General features: G+C 43.7%; 1 protein-coding gene across 5 annotated transcripts in view; it reads right to left on the bottom strand.

Moving 5' to 3' along the window:
* The window catches only part of CCDC90B (coiled-coil domain containing 90B), a 38,363-nt gene extending 27,457 nt beyond the window's left edge, over positions 1–10,906 (bottom strand). For 3 of the 5 annotated variants that reach the window (XM_061406126.1, XM_061406128.1, XM_061406129.1), the window contains exon 1: positions 10,406–10,899. In XM_061406126.1, the coding sequence (XP_061262110.1) occupies positions 10,406–10,487 (82 nt within the window). In that variant the 5' untranslated portion in view covers positions 10,488–10,899. Of the gene's footprint in view, positions 1–8,524; positions 8,669–10,405 lie in introns of all 5 variants that reach the window. The other 2 variants (XM_061406130.1, XM_061406125.1) reach the window with 2 other exon arrangements.
* Between the last annotated feature and the right edge of the window lie 7,742 nt (positions 10,907–18,648).

The following is an 18,648-nucleotide window of genomic DNA, read 5'->3' as shown; positions in this document are numbered from 1 at the left end:
TTTTGGAGCTACTTGTGTAGTAGTTTTGAGGTACAGTCCAAGCCTATAATGCTTTAAAATCTTAACAGGCAGGACTAATGCAGTCAAATTTCTAAGTCAAAGCAGCCACTATTGGTCAAAGTTCTATGAAAACAGTAACAAAATGAATATGCTCTTCAACATTTGTATTGTGTGCGTTTTCTAGCTCTTCAAAGAAAGTAGAATAAAAAACGTAAAACTGAAGCACACTGTGGAGTCCATACATAGCTGCTGCTCTTCCTGCCTCACTCACAGTGGTCTGCTTTCTTTCCTAAGTAGTAAGCCTGCAGAGGCAGCTGGCTTGTAACATTTTGTGTGGACATGTGAGTTACGTGTAAATCACATGCAAAGAAACAGAATCATTTCTTAGATGGCCCAACTGAAGAATATTTTATCTTAGGGGAGACATCAAGATGGCAAAATAGAAGAGGGTAGAGCTCACAGAACACACAATTCTCACAAAACACTCACTGAACACCAGCATATCTCATACAGTCAAAGTTTCAAGAAAGGTCATCATGTACTGTGGTGGGATTAAAGGGGAAGAGAGAGAGAAAGAAAAGAATTGGGATGGAACCGGTGCAAGAAAAAAGTTCCCTCACTCTGGGAACCCCCATCACTGGCTAGGCGATCAGCTGGGACAGAGAGGGTTGCAGAGGCTCAGAGAAGAGAGCAGCAGAGGCCTGCGTTAGGCAGGCGGAGCTGGTCCTGGCCACCTCACTCGCCCCAGCCTGAGACACACATCTGCCGGTGCGCCTGGGGGCGGACAGATTGTGGAGAGGTCTGCCCTGTCAGTCCAACGGGGCTGGAGTGTGGTCTGGCTGCAACTGCAAGTGTGCACAGGATGAAGCCTGGTCTGCCACAGAAGCCCCGCGGTAAATCCAAGTGCGAGGGGAGGGGCAGCCTCGGTTTCAGCAAGCCCACAGCAGGTGTGGCTCTGACTCGACTAGCGTGGGGAACACACAAGTGCCAGCAAGCTGCCCACACCCAGAGGCAGGGCTGAAATCTGAGCATGTCTCCACAGATGCGTGACTGGCAGACTTATGATACTGGTGTCTTTGCAAGCTCAGGAGCCAATTAGAAAACTCATTTGCTGAGATGAAAACCAAACTAAAGGAATAAACTAAATAATGCAGAACAAAGAAGTGATCTGGAAGATGGAATACTGGGACTCACCCAATCAAAACAGCAGACAAAAAGACAAATGAAGAAAGATGAAAGCAACTAAAGACCTATGGATAATATAAAGTATGGCAATCTGTGCATTATAAGGATCCCAGAAGGAGGAGAAAGAGAAAAGGGGACTGAAAATGTATTTGAAAAATTGAAAAAATTATGGCCCAAAACCTCCTAAACCTAAAGAAGGAAACAGATATCCAAATACAGGAAGCACAGAGGATCCTAGCCAAGATAAAGAGACCTGCACCAAGATACTTTATAATTAAAATGGCAAAAGGTAAAAAGAGGTCTTTAAGGGCAGCAAAAGAAAAAGAATTAGGTATAAGGGAACCCCCTTAAGGCTACTGGCTTATTTCTCTGGTGGCAAGATACATTCAAAGTGAGGGAAAACCGCGCAACCTAGGATACTCTACCTAGCAGTATTACCATTCAGAATAGAAGGAGAGAGAGAGAATTCCTCAGACAAGCAAAAACTAAAGGAATACAGCAACACTAGACCTATCCTAAAAAAAAAAAGTTCCTAAATAGAGAAGCAGGAATCTAGAGAAAAGAGAAGCTCAACACTAGGAAAGTAAATCATTTAAATAAACCAGTACACAGATTAAGAAGAAAAATTTAAGAAAGAACAGGCTGCAAGTGTCAGACATTTTTTCTCTCTCTATCAAGCGGCAGGAGGAAACAAACAAGTGTTAGATTTTTCCCCCTTTCTTTACACAAATTTAAAAAGAGGTTTCTTTTAAAATTCTGTATTGCCATAACAACACTTAGTTACACCTAAACTTTTCTCAAACCTTGAGCTAACCAATGCATTTTTCTTCCAAAATGTTTGTTTTAAGCTATTCAACTCAGACTCAGAACCGAGTTGACAAACTAGTATGTTTTACTCATGCAAGTGTTCTCTTAAGCTATGTTAGTGGGACTGTATTTGCTTGGAAACCTGCCTTTCTTCAAGATTCATGTCAATCATTTTATGGCCTGGGACAACTCACCTTGTGCCAATGTTATCTCAAAATGTATGCTGTGGGTGAGGGGCCTGGTGCCAGTCTCTGAGTTTTGAGACATTTCCGTTCTCTAATTAGCAGTCTGCTGGTAGCTGTAAAACATCTGGCTAAAGACTAGCAGGGGGGCACTCTTTCTGCTCCCTTCTGATGTCTATGTCAGAAGCTTTGTCTATCTCTTTTATACTTTAATAAAACTTTATCACACAAAAGCTCTGAGCTATCAAGCCTCGTCCCTGGCCCCAGGGTTAATTCTTCTCCTCTATAGGCCAAGAATCCCGGTGTCTTTCACGGCTCAGCAACAACCTTTCAAAAGTAACTATAACTACAATGAACAGAAAAGGATAACCATGAAGACATAAAAATAGGACATCAAAATCACAAAATGCGGGCAAAGGGAATATGAAAATGTTGATCTTTTAGACCATGTTTGAGCTTATATGACTACCAATCTAAAGCAAGAAGATACCGTAATGGATTAACAAACTTGGAAACCAGGTAACCACAAATCAAAACCATACAATAGATTCACAAACACCAAGAAGAAAGGTAGTCAAGCATAATACAAAAGAAAACCATCAAGCCACAAAAGGAAACACAAAAAGCAAGAAAGAAACAAATACAAAGTCAACTGGAAAACAAGGTTTAAAATGGCAATACATACATATCTATCAATAATTACCTTAAATGTCAATGGACTAAATGCTTCAATCAAAAGACTTAAGAGTGGCAGACTGGATAATAAAACAAGAACCAACATTATGTTGTCTACAAGAAACCTACTTTAGGGCAAAGACACACACGGATTCAAAGGGTGGGGATGGAAAAAGACACTTCATGCAAATGGAAATGACAAGAAGGCGGGAGCAGCAAAACTCCTATCAGACAGAAATGACTTTAAAACAAAGGCTGTAACGAAGGATAAAGGACACTATATATGATGATAAAAGGGTCATTATAATAAAATGATATTACACTAGCTAGCATATGTACACCCAATATAGGAGCACCTAATACATGAAACAAATACTGTCACAATCGAGAAGCTGGCAGGAGTATAGGAACAGTAGAAGACTTGAACACGCACTGGCATCAGTGGGCAGACCTTCCAGACAGAAAATCAGTAACGCAACAGAGGTCCTCAAGAACACAACAGAACAGTTAGAAGCAACTGATATCTTTGGGATATTACATCCCCCCACACACATGATTTTCAAGCACACATGGAATATTCTCTAGGACAGACCACGTATTAGGATACAAAACAAACCTCAATAAATTTAAGAGGATAGAAATTATTTCAAGCATCTTTTTTGACCAATTATGGTAAGAAATTAGCAATCAACCCCGGGGTAGGGGGGGAAGAGAAGGAAAAGATTACATGGAGAATAAATAATATGCTACTAAAAAAATAGGTCAACAATGAAATCAAAAGGGAAATATAAAAATACCTTGAGACAGATGATAATGAAAACACAACCAAGCAAAATCTATGGATACAGCAAAAGCAGCTCTAAGAGAGAAGTTCACAGAGAAACGCCTTCCTCAAAAAAAAAAAAAAAAAGAAGAAAGACAAGAAAACGAGAAATTTCAAACAACCTAAGCCACCACCTAAAAGAATTAGAAAAAGAAGAGCAAACCTAAAGTCAGTAGGTGGAAGTAAAAAATAAAGATCAAAGAAAATGAGGAATTCTCTGGTGGTCCACTGGTTAGAATTCCCACAAGTTATGTGGGAATAATGATAAAGAATAATAAACAATAATAAAGAATAAAATAATAATAAAGAATAAAAAAATAAATAATAATAAAGAATAAAAAATAAAAAATAAATAAAGAATAAAGAATAATCTAAAACAAACAAAAGAAAAACCCCAAAGTTGGTTTTCTGAAAGGATAAACAATATCAACAAATCTGGCCAGACTCACCAAGAAGAAAAGGGAGAGGATCCAGATAAACAGAAAAAAAAAATGAAAGAGGAGAAATAACAACTGAAACTGCAGAAATACAAAAACCTGTAAGAGAATACTTTGAATAATTATATGCCAATAAACTGGACAACCTAGAAGTGAACAAGTTTCTAGAAACACGGAGCCCCCAAAACTGAATCAAGAGATAATATGAACAAAACAACTGCTTATATGTGAATTAGAATGTATAATTAAAAACACTCCCTGCAAACAAAAGTTCAGGATGGGATGGTTACACTGGAGAATTCTACCAAATATACAAAGAAGAACTTATACTGATCCTTCTCAAACTCTTCCAAAAGACTGAAGAAGAAGGAACACTCCAAAGGTCATCCTATGAAGTCACTATCACCCTGATACCAAAACCAAAGACATTAGCAAAAAGGAAAATTACAGGCCAATATTTCTGATGAATATAGATGCATAAATTCTCAACAAAATATTAGCAAACTGGATCCAACAACACATAAAAGGATCATATATCATGATCAAATTGGTTTCACTCAGGAACGCACGGAGAAGGCAATGGCACCCCACTCCAGTACTCCTGCCTGGAAAATCCCATGGACAGAGGAGCCTGGTGGGCTGCAGTCCATGGGGTCGCTAGGAGTCGGACACGACTGAGCGACTTCACTTTCACTTTTCGCTTTCATGCATTGGAGAAGGAAATGGCAACCCACTCCAGTGTTCTTGCCTGGAGAGTCCCGGGGACGGCGGAGCCAGGTGGGCTGCCGTCTCTGGGGTCGCAGAGAGTCGGACACGACTGAAGTGACTTAGCAGCAGGAACACAATGATGGTTCAACACACACCAATCAATGTGCATTTCTGTACATTAACAATGAAATATCAGAAAAGGAAAGTCAGAAAACAGTCCTTTTAAAAGCCGCATCAAAAAAATAAAAACAAAACAAAACATAGGGATCAACTTGACCAAGGAGGTGAAAGAGTTATATGCTGAGAATTATAAAACACTAATAAAACTGAAGGTGATTCAAACAAATGGAAAGAAATCCCATGCTCTTGGATTAAAAGACTTGTTAAAATGACCATACTATCCAAAGCAATATACAGATTTAATACGATCCCTACCAAATTACCCATGACATTTTTCACAGAACTAGAACAACTTCTATATAAATTTTAAAATTTATATAGAACCACACACACACACGCACACAAACCCCTCAGAATTGCCAAATTAATCCTGAAGAAACACAACAAAAAACAAACAATACTATGACGCTACAGAAATTTCAGCAGTGTGGCACTGGCACAGCAACAGACACACGGATCACTGGAGCAGGACACAGAGCCCAGAAGTAAACCCACAGCCCTCTGATGAATTCTCTTTGACAACTGATGCAAGAACACGCAACGGGAAAAAGAGAGTCTCTTCAGCAAGTGGTGTTGGGAAACCTGGCAAATCAATGAAATTAGAACACTCCCTACACAAGAAAATACTCAAAATGGCTTCAGAATACTACTCAGTCATAAAAAAGGGAAATAATGCCATTTGCAACAACATGCACGTGCCTAGAAAATGTCATACTAAGTGACACAAAGACAAATACTGTATGATATCGCTTATATGTGGAATTTAAGAAAATGGAGCAAATGAACTTTATAAAACAGAAAAAGGTGGAGAAATCAGGAGATTAGGATTGACATATATATACACTACTATATATAAAATAGATACTAATAAGAACCTCCTGGAAAGCACAGGGAACTCAATACTCCATACTGACCTATAGAATCTAGAAAAGAGTGGATATATGTATAGCTATAGGGGCTCCCCAGGTGGTGCTAATGGTAAAGAACCCACCTGCCAATGCAGGAAACTTAAGAGACTCAGGTTTGACCCCTGGGTTAGGAAGATCCCCTGGAAGAGTGCATGACAACTCACTCCAGTATTCTTGCCTAGAGAATCCAATGGACACAGGAGCCCGGTGGGGCTACAGTTCATAGGATCACAAAGGGTCAGACACAACTGAAGAGACAGCACACACACATATGTGTGAATAATTCACTGTGCTGTACAGCAGAAGCCAACACAACACTGTAAATCAACTATATGCTAATAAAAATGTAAAAGGAATTTGTAAACAAAAAAAGATTATATACAAAATGGAATATTACTCAGCTATAAAAAAGTATGAAATAATGCCATCTGCAGCAACATGAATGGATCTAGAGACTATCATACTAAATGAAGTAAACCAGAGAAAGACAACTATCATATGGTATCACCTACAGGTAGCATCTAATAAATGATACAAACAAACTTACTTACAAAACAGAAGCAGGCTCACAGACAGAAAAGAAACTTAAGGGGAATGAGGGGGAATGAGTGTGACAAGGGATAAATTAAGGGTTTGGCATTAGCAGATACAAATTGCTATGTATACAATCAAATCAAATATGTTTCAATAAAAATTTTCAAAACAGAAATAAAGTATAATGGAAAAGAATCTGAAAAAGAATATATAGTATAGATGTGTATATATATAACACCATTGCTGAAACTAACACAACCTTGTAAATCAACTATACTTGAATTAAATTTAAAAATTAAAAAATATTACTAACTGTAGAGTTGCAACACTTCAGTGACATAGCTGATTATTAATATATATTTTTACATGCTGGTCTGTTGACATATGCTTTGCTAGTTCCATCAAGATGATCAGGATTAATATATTAAATAATAAACTAACACAAGATCTATGGACTCCACATCCAGCGGCTGACTTCTCAGGGACAGCCAAAAAATCTGTTTTTAGAAGCTCAGTGTTTTTGATGTTCTGCTAAGTAAGAGAAATAGTAATGAACTAGGAAACCGCTGGATCATGGAAAAAGCAAGAGAGTTCCAGAAAAACATCTATTTCTGCTTTATTGACTATGCCAAAGCCTTTGACTGTGTGGATCACAATCAACTGTGGAAAATTCTGAAAGAGATGGGAATACCAGACCCCCTGATCTGCCTCTTGAGAAATCTGTATGCAGGTCAGGAAGCAACAGTTAGAACTGGACATGGAACAACAGACTGGTTCCAAATAGGAAAAGGAGTTCGTCAAGGCTGTATACTGTCACCCTGCTTATTTAACTTCTATGCAGAGTACATCATGAGAAATGCTGGGCTGGAAGAAGCACAAGCTGGAATCAAGATTGCCGGGAGAAATATCAATCACTTCAGATATGCAGATGACACCACCCTTATGGCAGAAAGTGAAGAGGAACTAAAAAGCCTCTTGATGAAAGTGAAAGTGGGGAGTGAAAAAGTTGGCTTAAAGCTCAACATTCAGAAAATGAAGATCATGGCATCCGGTCCCATCACTTCATGGGAAATAGATGGGGAAACAGTGAAAACAGTGTCAGACTTTATTTTTTGGGGCTCCAAAATCACTGCAGATGGTGACTGCAGCCATGAAATTAAGATGCTTACTCCTTGGAAGGAAAGTTATGACCAACCTAGATAGCATATTGAAAAGCAGAGACATTACTTTGGCAACAAAGGTTCATCTAGTCAAGGCTATGGTTTTTCCACTGGTCATGTATGGATGTGAGAGTTGGACTGTGAAGAAGGCTGAGCGCCGAAGAATGGATGCTTTTGAACTGTGGTGTTGGAGAAGACTCTTGAGAGTCCCTTGGACTGCAAGGAGATCCAACCAGTCCATTCTGAAGGAGATCAGCCCTGGGATTTCTTTGGAAGGAATGATGCTAAAGCTGAAACTCCAGTACTTTGGCCACCTCATGCGAAGAGTTGACTCATTGGAAAAGACTCTGATGCTGGGAGGGATTGGGGGCAGGAGGAGAAGGGGATGACAGAGGATGAGATGGCTGGATGGCATCACCGACTCGATGGACGTGAGTCTGGGTGAACTCCGGGAGTTGGTGATGGACAGGGAGGCCTGGTGTGCTGCAATTCATGGGGTCGCCAAGAGTTGGACATGACTGAGTGACTGAACTGAACTGAGGAAACCAGCACCAGTGGTCACAAAACTTACATAACATCTTCCTGTGCCTTATTTTATCTTTAAAACGGTAATGTAACTAGATGAAAACTAAGATCCTTCCCTGAGTCAGAGGTCAAGGTTTTTAAATTCCTTGATTACTGACTTGAGGCAAGTTTAAACTACTTGAACACAGTAAACATTCAATAAATATTTGTTTAGTGATGAGGGACTCAAATTATATTAGCTCTGAAACTTTACAAAAAATTGAGACTGGGATGATTTCCCAGGGTTCAAAAAACGTCCGTTTTGTACAGTCCATCATAATGTGTATGTATGCTAAACTCCATGGGGTCTCAAAAGAGTTGGACACGACTGAGCGACTAAACACACACACGAACTAAATACCTTTGTTGTTGTTCAGTCGCTCAGTGGAGTCCGACTTTTTGCAACCCAATGGACTCTGGCATGCCAGATTTCCCTGTCCTTCACCATCTCCGCAGCTTGCTCACTCATGGCCATTGTGTCAGTGATGCATCCAACCAGCTCGTCCTAAGTAAGAACAAATACCGTGCCAAGGACCCTGGGCACTAAACAGCAGTCTTAGAGATGGCGGCGGGGGGGGGGGGGGGGGGCGGCGAGGGCGGGGGGGGCGGCGGGGCGGTCAATAACGGCAGTCTTGCTGTGTGACTAAAATGAAACGAGCAAAACAGCACAAAGTTGTGGTGCTGGCATCCCGGTTCCCCCGGCACTTAAGATTTAAGGTGAATAGAGAGCGCTGAGGTTAGCACGAAGTACCTACTCTGCAGACAACCCCAAAGGGTTTAAAAATTGTGGGGAAAAGATTCTGGAAACGACTCTCAATAAATTCAGTTGTCCAACATACACTGGTGACAGGTGCACCTGCCCGTCAACCACTGTAGCTTCCCGTGATCACGTTCCTTTTTCTTGAAAGGCGATTGCCAAGTACTGAAAAACCACAGCGTAAATAAAGCGTTTGTTGTTCAGTCGCTCAGTCGAGTCCGACTCGTTGAGACCCCACGGGCTGCAGCACGCCAGGCTTCCCTGTCCTTCTCTCTGAGTTTGCTCCCGAGTATGGAAAACTACAGCGAAAATAAAGCGGACCTGAACTAAAAAGCCTCTTAATGAAAGTGAAAGTGGAGAGTGAAAAAGTTGGCTTAAAGCTCAACATTCAGAAAATGAAGATCATGGCATCTGGTTCCATCACTTCATGGCAAATAGATGAGGAAACAGTGTCAGACTTTATTTTTGGGGGCTCCAAAATCACTGCAGATGGTGACTGCAGCCATGAAATTAAAAAACGCTTACTCCTTGGAAGGAAAGTTATGACCAACCTAGATAGCATATTCAAAAGCAGAGACGTTACCTTGCCCACAAAGGTCCGTCCAGTCAAGGCTATGGTTTTTCCTGTGGTCATGTATGGATGAGAGAGTTGGACTGTGAAGCAAGGTGAGCGCCGAAGAATTGATGCTTTTGAACTGTGGTGTTGGAGAAGACTCTTGAGAGTCCCTTGGACTGCAAGGAGATCCAACCAGTCCATCCTAAAGGAGATCAGCCCTGGGATTTCTCTGGAAGGAATGATGCTAAAGCTGAAACTCCAGTACTTTGGCCACCTCATGCGAAGAGTTAACTCATTGGAAAAGACTCTGATGCTGGGAGGGATTGGGGGCATGAGGAGAAGGGGACGACAGAGGATGAGATGGCTGGATGGCATCACTGACTCGATGGACGTGAGTCTGGGTGAACTCCGGGAGTTGGTGATGGACAGGGAGGCCTGGCGTGCTGCGATTCATGGGGTCGCCAAGAGTCGGACACGACTGAGCGACTGAATTGAACTGAAGTGAAACGTGCGCTGTAGATTACCAAATGACCTGGGCTCGAGGTAGGCACCCGAGTTAACACAGTATAAGTTGAACAAACCGCGAAAGGTGACGGCCCTCTCCGGGCACAAACTACACACCTGCGAGGGGGCGGGGATGACCAGCCTCCCTTGACAGAGAAGGGTTGAGAGAGACACCTGGCGGGGCTCGAGCGAAAGAGCCAGGCGGGAAGACAGGCTTTCGGGCGCTGGCGCTCGCGTTCTGGGCCCTCGCGCCTCCCGCCTCAACCTCTCGGGGCGAGGCTCGGCAGCAGGGTCTCCAGGCCCCGGAGTGGGCTGGAGGGAGGCGGAGGCACCCTCGCCTTCCTCTCGCCCAAGCTGGCACCAACCACCGACACCACCTCCCCACAGCGAACACAGGCATCGGGCGACACGGTGCCTTTTCTCACCTCTCCGCAGGGCCGGCGAAAAACACCCACAGGGGCTCGAAACCTCAGAACGCAGGAGCGGACGAACCCAGCGCCCCCACATTTCACAGGTTTTCCAACCGGAGGCAGCCGGGTGAGAAGACGGGGCGAATCGCGCTCAGCCTTTCGGGCAACGTAGTTCTGGCGCCAAGAGGATGCCGGGAAATGTAGTTTTCGGCCTGTGGCGTTTCTAGGGGACTTCCCGGCACAGGCTTGCACCGCGCGCGGTCTCGCGAAGTTGGCCCTCTCAAGAGACTGACCCCCAGCTCACTAACATGGTTTACAGCGGCTCCGCTTCTCTCACCGCCCCACCCCAACCCGTGCACGCCGTTACCGCCCTAAGAAGCGGAATCTTGTTTGAGAACCTCCCGACGCCCGTACCCTGGCAATGAGGTGTACAGCTAAACGGCCGACTCCCGCCAGAGAGCCAGCGGCCATCACCGGTTTGGGTTAGTGGACGACGGGTAACGTCCAACCCCGCGGCAACCTGGGACGTGCAGGCCCTGGCCGCTGAGCATGCCGGGAGTTGCGCAGAGCACTTCTGGGAAGTGTAGTCCCCCCAAGGTTCTCGTTTCTCATTTCTTGCTGCTGCAAATCTGGCTGCTTCGCCCTCTAGTGTACGGGAGGACCATATTTATTCGGTTTAGTTGCTGTCTTGCTGTTGCTGCTGCTGCTGCTGCTGCTGCTGCTGCTAAGTCGCTTCAGTCGTGTCCGACTATGTGCGACCCCATAGACGGCCTCCTACCAGGCTCCTCTGTCCAGGGATTCTCCAGGCAAGAACATTATTGAATTCTCTCGTTTCTTGGGACGACCTGATTGATATATCACCATTTTATCTCGCTCAGACCTTAGTTACTCCAGAGTTTTCCCCACATGGTAAAGTGTTGAAAATAGCAGCACACAGTAGTTGTGGGGTTCAGATGCGGGGATGTATTCTTTGTAAATTCTTCTCTGTTAGCGTAAACGGTAAAGCATCTGCCCGCAATGCGGGAGACCTGGGTTCAATCCCTGGGTGGGGAAGATCCCCTGGCGGAGGGCATGGCAACCCACTCCAGTACTCTTGCCTGGAGAATCCCACGGACAGAGGAGCCTGGTGGGCTACAGCCCATGGGGTCGCGAAGAGTTGGACACACTGAGCAACTAACAAAACAACAAAGTGGTAATCAATCGTCAGGTTTTAGTGGCTTAATTATGCTTATAAGAATGTAAAGTTACCACTCAATCTACGGATTTGTTTTCAGAGCTTTGTGTCAGCTGCATGACAAGCACAGTTCTAAGCACTGAGACACATTAAAAGAACAGGAGTCCCTTCGCTGTACAACTGAAACTACCACAACATTGTTAACCGGCTATCAGTTCAGTTTAGTTCAGGCGCTCAGTCGTGTCTGACTCTTTGCGACCCCATGAATCGCAGCACACCAGGCCTCCCTGTCCATCACCAACTCCCGGGGTTCGCTCAAACACGTCCATCGAGTTGGTGATGCCATCCAGCCATCTCATCCTCTGTCGTCCCCTTCTCCTCCTGTCCCCAATCGCTCCCAGCATCAGAGTCTTTTCCAATGAGTCAACTCTTCGCATGAGGTGGCCAAAGTACTGGAGTTTCAGCTTTAGCATCAGTCCTTCCAAAGAAATCCCAGGGCTGATCTCCTTTAGAATGGACTGGTTGGATCTCCTTGCAGTCCAAGGGACTCTCAAGAATCTTCTCCAACATCACAGTTCAAAAGCATCTACCCCAATGCAAAATGAAAAGTTTAAAGTAGGGAGGAAAAAAGAAAAGAACACAACTCCTGACAGGGCTTTAACAGTGTATGGAGAGGAAATATAAGTGATTATTTAAAAATTGAAAGACAAAGAACAACCCCTCCTCAAAAAGAGTTAATCTCACAGTTAAAAAAAAAAAAAAAAAGAGTAAAACAGAAGGATATACCATTATTACCTGTTAAAGATTTTCTAAAAAATAATGATCAGTTCTACCAAATAAACCGTCAGATACGGTCACTCAAGCTACTGGCAGGAGTTTATGTTAGTACAACGTATTTGGAAAACAATGTAATAATATATAAACTCTAAAAATTGAATAGCTAGTTTCACTTCTAAGAATTTACTCTAAATTACCTTGTAGCTAAGATTTTTTTTAAAGTTTTTATTATTATTTATTTATTTGGCTGCACAAGGGATATTTTAATTGCGGTATGTGGGATCTAGTTCCCAGGCCAGGGATTGAACCTGGGGCCCCTCCACTAGGAGCGCAGTGTCTTAGCCACTGGGCCACCAGGGAAGTCCTTGAGGCTAAGATTTTTTTTAAATTTTAGCTCTTGCAGTGTTATTTATAATAATGACATATTAGAAATAATCTGGTGGCTCAGATGGTAAAGAATCTACCTGCAGTGCTGGAGACCTGGGTTTGATCCCTGGGTTGGGAAGATCCCCTGGAGGAGGGCATGGCAATCCACTCCAGTATTCTTGCCTGGAGAATCCCCATGGACAGGGGAGCTTGGTGGGCTACAATCCATGGGGTGGCAAAGAGTTGGACACGACTGAGCGACTAAGCACAGCACAGAGATAATAAAGATATTCAGTCACTTCAGTTGTGTCCAGCTCTTTGCGACCCCATGGACTGTAGCCCACCAGGCTCCTCTGTCCTGTATTCAGTAACCTGCAGAAATATTCCTAATTGGAATATTATGCAATTATTAAGTATTAAAAAAACTTAGTGACAAGAAAATGTTTAATTTATGTACATATATAAATATAGTCCCAATATGATTTTAAGTCTCTTAAATGATATAAGTAAAGTCAACAGGTATTATTAATAAAAATAACTCCAGCTGCTCTTTAGGAGCTCTCAGTATACTGGAAGATACAGACCAGTGAGAACACAAAATTTTTATTTACCTTAAATTCAATAATGGTTATGAAAAAGTGTACCTCTTTAATATTAATACACATTATTATTTGTATTACTATAAAATTCTCTCCCCAACGTACATACACAGTGTTGATGTTGGGGCCAATCATATTCCTTTTTGTGGAATTAGCAATTGAATTCAGGGATTCTTAATCATCTTCTGAAGTTTGCTGGAACTACAGCAAGTGAATTTGGGAGCCCACACAGCCTCATTTTGCCAAAGAAGTACAGAGGCAGGAGCAGGGACAGCAGATGGAATGAGTCCAGGTGGTATTCAGCTAATAGATTTAGCCACTTCCTGAGTCCCTTGGACAGCAAGGAGATCCAACCAGTCTATCCTAAAGGAAATCAGTGCTGAATATTCAGTGGAAGGACTGATGCTGAAGCTGAAACTCCAATACTTTGACCACCTGATGCGAAGAATTGACTCATTTGGAAAGACCCTGATGCTGGGAAAGATTGGGGGCAGGAGGAGAAGGGGACGACAGAGGATGAGATGGCTGGATGGCATCACCGACTCGATGGACATGAATTTGAGTAAACTCTGTGATTTGGTGATGGACAGGGAGGCCTCTGGCATGCTGCAGTCCGTGGGGTCTCAAAGAGTCGGACACAACTGAGCGACTGACCTGAACTGAGACCGGGCAGCCCAGGTGGCGCTAATGGTAAAGAACTCCCCTGCCAACGCAGGAGATGTAAGAGCCGTGGTTTGATCCCTGGGTTGGGAAGATCCCCTGGAGGAGGGCATGGCAACTCACTCCTCTGTTCTTGCCTGGAGATTCCCATGGACAGAGGAGCCTGGTGGGCTACAGTCCATGGGGTCGCAAAGAGCTGGACACAACTGAAGTGACTGAGCATGCATGTGAGACCTGCCTAATGCTCTTGTGTTCCCAAACTCTCCACTGCTCCTATTATTTGTCTGCTGAAAGTCTTATTTGATAAAAAATATTTTTCCATAAATGTGTTAATATTTTCTCGTGTGTTAAGAGGAATAAAGGAGCTAATGCAGATAAAATACTTAGCATAGTATATGGTACATATAAATACTCAATGAGTTGCAGCTATTTTTAGTACTAAAGCCTGTTGACTTTGCTCAACATTGGGAGGCCGCTCTCCACAGGTCTGTCAAGACTCTGCATAGCTTGTGCATAGAGGCCTGTCTGCCTTTTGTTATGGGCTCTCTTTTTAAGGACGAGAGAACTTTGCAAGACAGTATAATGAACAGTCTTGGGAAGTACAGTTTCTCCCTCTGGAGTGAAAGGCTTCAAGTCTACTGCCTATTATAAAAGATTTGGGTTTTTCTAGCTCAAGGTTCGTCTCTGTAATGCAATCCACTGCACATGCAGGCACGTTCCAGGGCCATCTGCATCATGCCATGAGACTCAGGGGGAGGGGAACTGAGGCAAATATGCAGGTGCTCAAGTGGTTTGTTAGCCTCAGGTCATCTGCCAGCGTCCGGGTAACCATGGCAGGCTAACTTATTATCTTGCAGATAGGTAAGATCTCAGACCCTTCATAGTTCCTGATGATCCCTGCCCGTCACTGAACAATAGAACACTTTTCATTCTTTTAATTTTGCTCACAAAAATATCTGCCCACTTTAAGTTTAGCTGTTGTGAGGAATGTAAAGAAACATAACTCAGTTCAACAACTATTTGAGTTCCTACTATATGCAAAGATTTCTGCTCTTCCAGAACTTATAATATAACCAGGAAAACATAACATTCTAATCCCTTGCACAAAAGGCAGTCATGGATTGTGAAACAGTGAAAGTGTTAGTCCCTCAGTCGTGTCCCACTCTTTGCAACCCCGTGGACTGTGTGTAACCCGACAGGCTCCTCTGTCCATGGAATTCTCCAGGCAAGAATATTGGAGTGGGTTGCCATACTCTTCTCCAGGGGATCTTCCAGACCCAGGGATCAAACCCACGTCTGTCTCTTGCATTGCAGCAGATTCTTCACCGCCTGAACCACTAAGGGAAGTAGAGCCGTTTAAATGGTACAGAAAAAAGAATATAGTTCAGTTGAGGATGATACTTTTTGGTCATGGTTAGCAAGAGGAGGTAAGATTTGAGCCCTGCTTTTAAAGGTATTAGTAGGTAGAGATTGTCGGGACAAGGTCTGGGAGAGAATGCAGGAATAAGCAAGGACATTTAATTAATCTCCGCGCTTCTTCCCACTTTGGAGCATCTGTCCGTGTTGTTCTCTCAAGTCGGACCCCTTTCTCTTCCTCTTTACCTGGTTCATTCCTTCCTATCCTTCAGATCTTTGTTTAAATCCCACCTATTTGTGTGTGTGTTGTGTGTGTGTGTGTGTGTGGGGGGGCGGTTGCCTGCTCTCTCTACACATAAACCTCGTGTATTGGTTATGGACTCCTATAATACCGCCCCCTGCCGGGCTTCCTTGATAGCTCAGTTGGTAAAGAATCCACCTGCTATGCAGGAGACCCTGGTTTGATTCCTGGGTTGGGAAGATCCACTGGAGAAGGGATACCTACCCACTGCAGTATTCTAGGGCTTCCCTTGTGGCTCAGCTGGTAAAGAATCTGCCCGCAATGCGGGAGATCTGGGTTCGATCCCTGGGTTGGAAAGATCCCCTGGAGAAGGGAAAGGCTCCCCACTCCAGTATTCTGGCCTGGAGAATTCCATGGACTGTATAGTCCATGGGGTCACAAAGAGTTGGACATGACTGAGCGACTTTCCAACCTTCCCACATCACGGCACTTCTTCTACGTAGCCTCCGTGATAGCAGAGATACATCTGTCATCATTTTCGCCAACACCTACCATAATGCCTGGCCCATAACGAGCCTTTAATAAATAAGTGTTTAATGAATGAATAAACCTTCAAAATATAGTCATAGTTTGGTGAGAAGACTTGATAGATCAGGGCACTGCAGTCATTCGGAAGACGGAGAGGAACTGGGGCAGATAAAACTGAGGAAAAAAAGAAAAAAGGACCAAGGAATTCGGATTTTACACAGTAGACTCTCAGGAGATTTCAAAAGCTTCTGAGCCCAAAGGGATAAAAGTTTGAGCACTTTCTAGAAAGCATATGAGCCATTCACTAGTGTAGGCTAAAGAATCACTGCTGCTCCCAATGTCTGATGAGGGGGGTCTGGCCGTGAAAATGCTCCATCTTGAAAGCAACCTAGTTAATCTGTATCTCCAAGGCCAACAGGATATCAAGGAAGAGGGTCCTGATTTTTTCACTGTGAAGGGCCACTTTTAGTATGTTAAACACTTTAAAACGTACCTTGCACTCTTTACCCACCACATATATAAAATTATTACCTATTTTCCTATTTTCAATTAATTCAAGACATAGGTAGCTACCGTTTGGCAAATGGGAGATAAGCAGTGACAATCTAACCCCGAGTCAATACATTCCAGCTGAAGGTAAAAGTATTTTCGAGTTTCTTTGGCGGGTTCCCGTTTCGTCTCCAGTGACAGCACAGTTTCTTTAGGCATCCTGAGTTCCCTGGACACTTGACTCCAGTACCCTTTCCTGTGAGGCCCAGAGGTCTGGGGACCCAGCTTGGACGTTAAGTGCGTGAGATGGCTGGAGGTGCAGCGCTTGTGAATTTAAGAAGAGGGGATGCAGCCTGGGCCCCTGACATCGGTCAGTGCTTTTCTCTTTGAATAGGTGTTGTAAAGGAACCCCAGTGTCATTTTTAAGGCAGGGGGATGGGGCCCTGAGAGACTGGTGGGCCCCAGTGGGCTCCATTTCCTTCCTTAGCTTACTTGGAGCTCTCGACACTAGAGGGCGGATGTGGACTGAACAGAAGAAAATCCTCTGCCCTATTTCTGCAACAGCATTTTACAGTTTTTGTGTAATCCTTGAGTCAGAGGAGCCCATTGTCACAAAAGCTTTGTGTCATGTTAATATCACATTTTTTCATGGCTTGAAAGTGACCACCAATCCTTGTCTCCCACACATCTGGGGAGAAATCTTTTCCTGATTGTACTAGGGGCCTGGCAATGTCACCCCGTTACAGGTTTGCTGATTACAATGAATTAAGGAAAGAATAATGGAAAGAAAAGAAAAAAAGAACTGCTAAAACATTATGTCCCTTGCTGTGTTACATCATATTTGATAGTGTCTCTCATTGATTTTTCATTGATTCCTTCAACTAATCCTTATTAAGCCATGTTTATGGTGCCAGGCACTGTGCTAAGCCATGAGAATGCAGAAATAAGACACAGTCCTGCCGTCTGTAGACGATATCCAATCACCTCTGGGTCTTCTATGGGAAAATGTCCACCCCCTTTCACAAAGAATTCCCCATCCACTTCAAAAAGAAGTGGGTCTTCCCTCAAAAGGTTAAACACAGAATTACTGTGCTGCTAAGTCTGCTAAGTCGCTTCAGTCGTGTCCGACTCTGTGTGACCCCATAGACGGCAGCCCACCAGGCTCCCCGTCCCTGGGATTCTCCAGACAAGAACACTGGAGTGGGTTGCCATTGCCTTCTCCAAAGTCATACAGAATTACTGTATGACCCTGCAATCCCATTCCTAGATGTCTATTCAAAGAATTAAAGCAGATACTCAAACAAATACATGTATACACATATTCATAGCAGTACTAGTCATATTAGCCAAAAGAACAGTCCAAATGTGCCTATCAAAGAATGAATGGATAAATAAATTGTGGTATATATGTATGTGTATATATATGTGTGTGTGTGTATAAATATATATATATATATATGTGTGTGTGTGGGCTTCCCTAATAGCGCAGTGATAAAGTATTCGCCTGCAATGCAGGAGACACAGGAGACTTGGGTTTGATCCCTGGGTCGGGAATATCCATAGAGGAGGGCATGGTAACCCACTCTAGTATTCCAGCCTGGAGAATCCCATGGACAGAGGAGCCTGGTGGGCTACAGTCCTTAGGTCCCAAAGAGTCAGACCCAACTGCAGTGACTGAGCGTAGTGCACACAGCACGTATATATGAATGAAAGGCATGGGTGGCATGTATGAAAAGGGTGGGTGTTTCCCTGAGGATAAAGGCATCCTCTACAGATGAACAGAATAGGTACAGGCTGGGTATGAGAGAATGTGGAGTGGAGAACTGGCACCTCTCCAGACGGCTGTGGGCAGGACACACGGGAGGCAGCCTGGGGTAGAGGACCTCCTCGGGGCCGGAGACTCAAGACGGCACTGCATCCGGAGGTGGAGCTCCTCCCTTGAAAGGCCGAGCGGCACGTGACATGACACGTGTCCTCCTGCTCAGGGGCTGTCGAAAGGCAAGCAGAACCCCGCACCTCTTTAAGGTGGAGCAATTTGTGGATATTTGCACTGATGTATTAGGAATCA

This window comes from Bos javanicus, chromosome 29 (assembly GCF_032452875.1).
Source record: "Bos javanicus breed banteng chromosome 29, ARS-OSU_banteng_1.0, whole genome shotgun sequence".
Lineage (NCBI taxonomy): Eukaryota > Metazoa > Chordata > Mammalia > Artiodactyla > Bovidae > Bos > Bos javanicus.
Note: the sequence above shows the minus strand (reverse complement) of the source record. Positions and strands in the feature narration are given on the sequence as shown.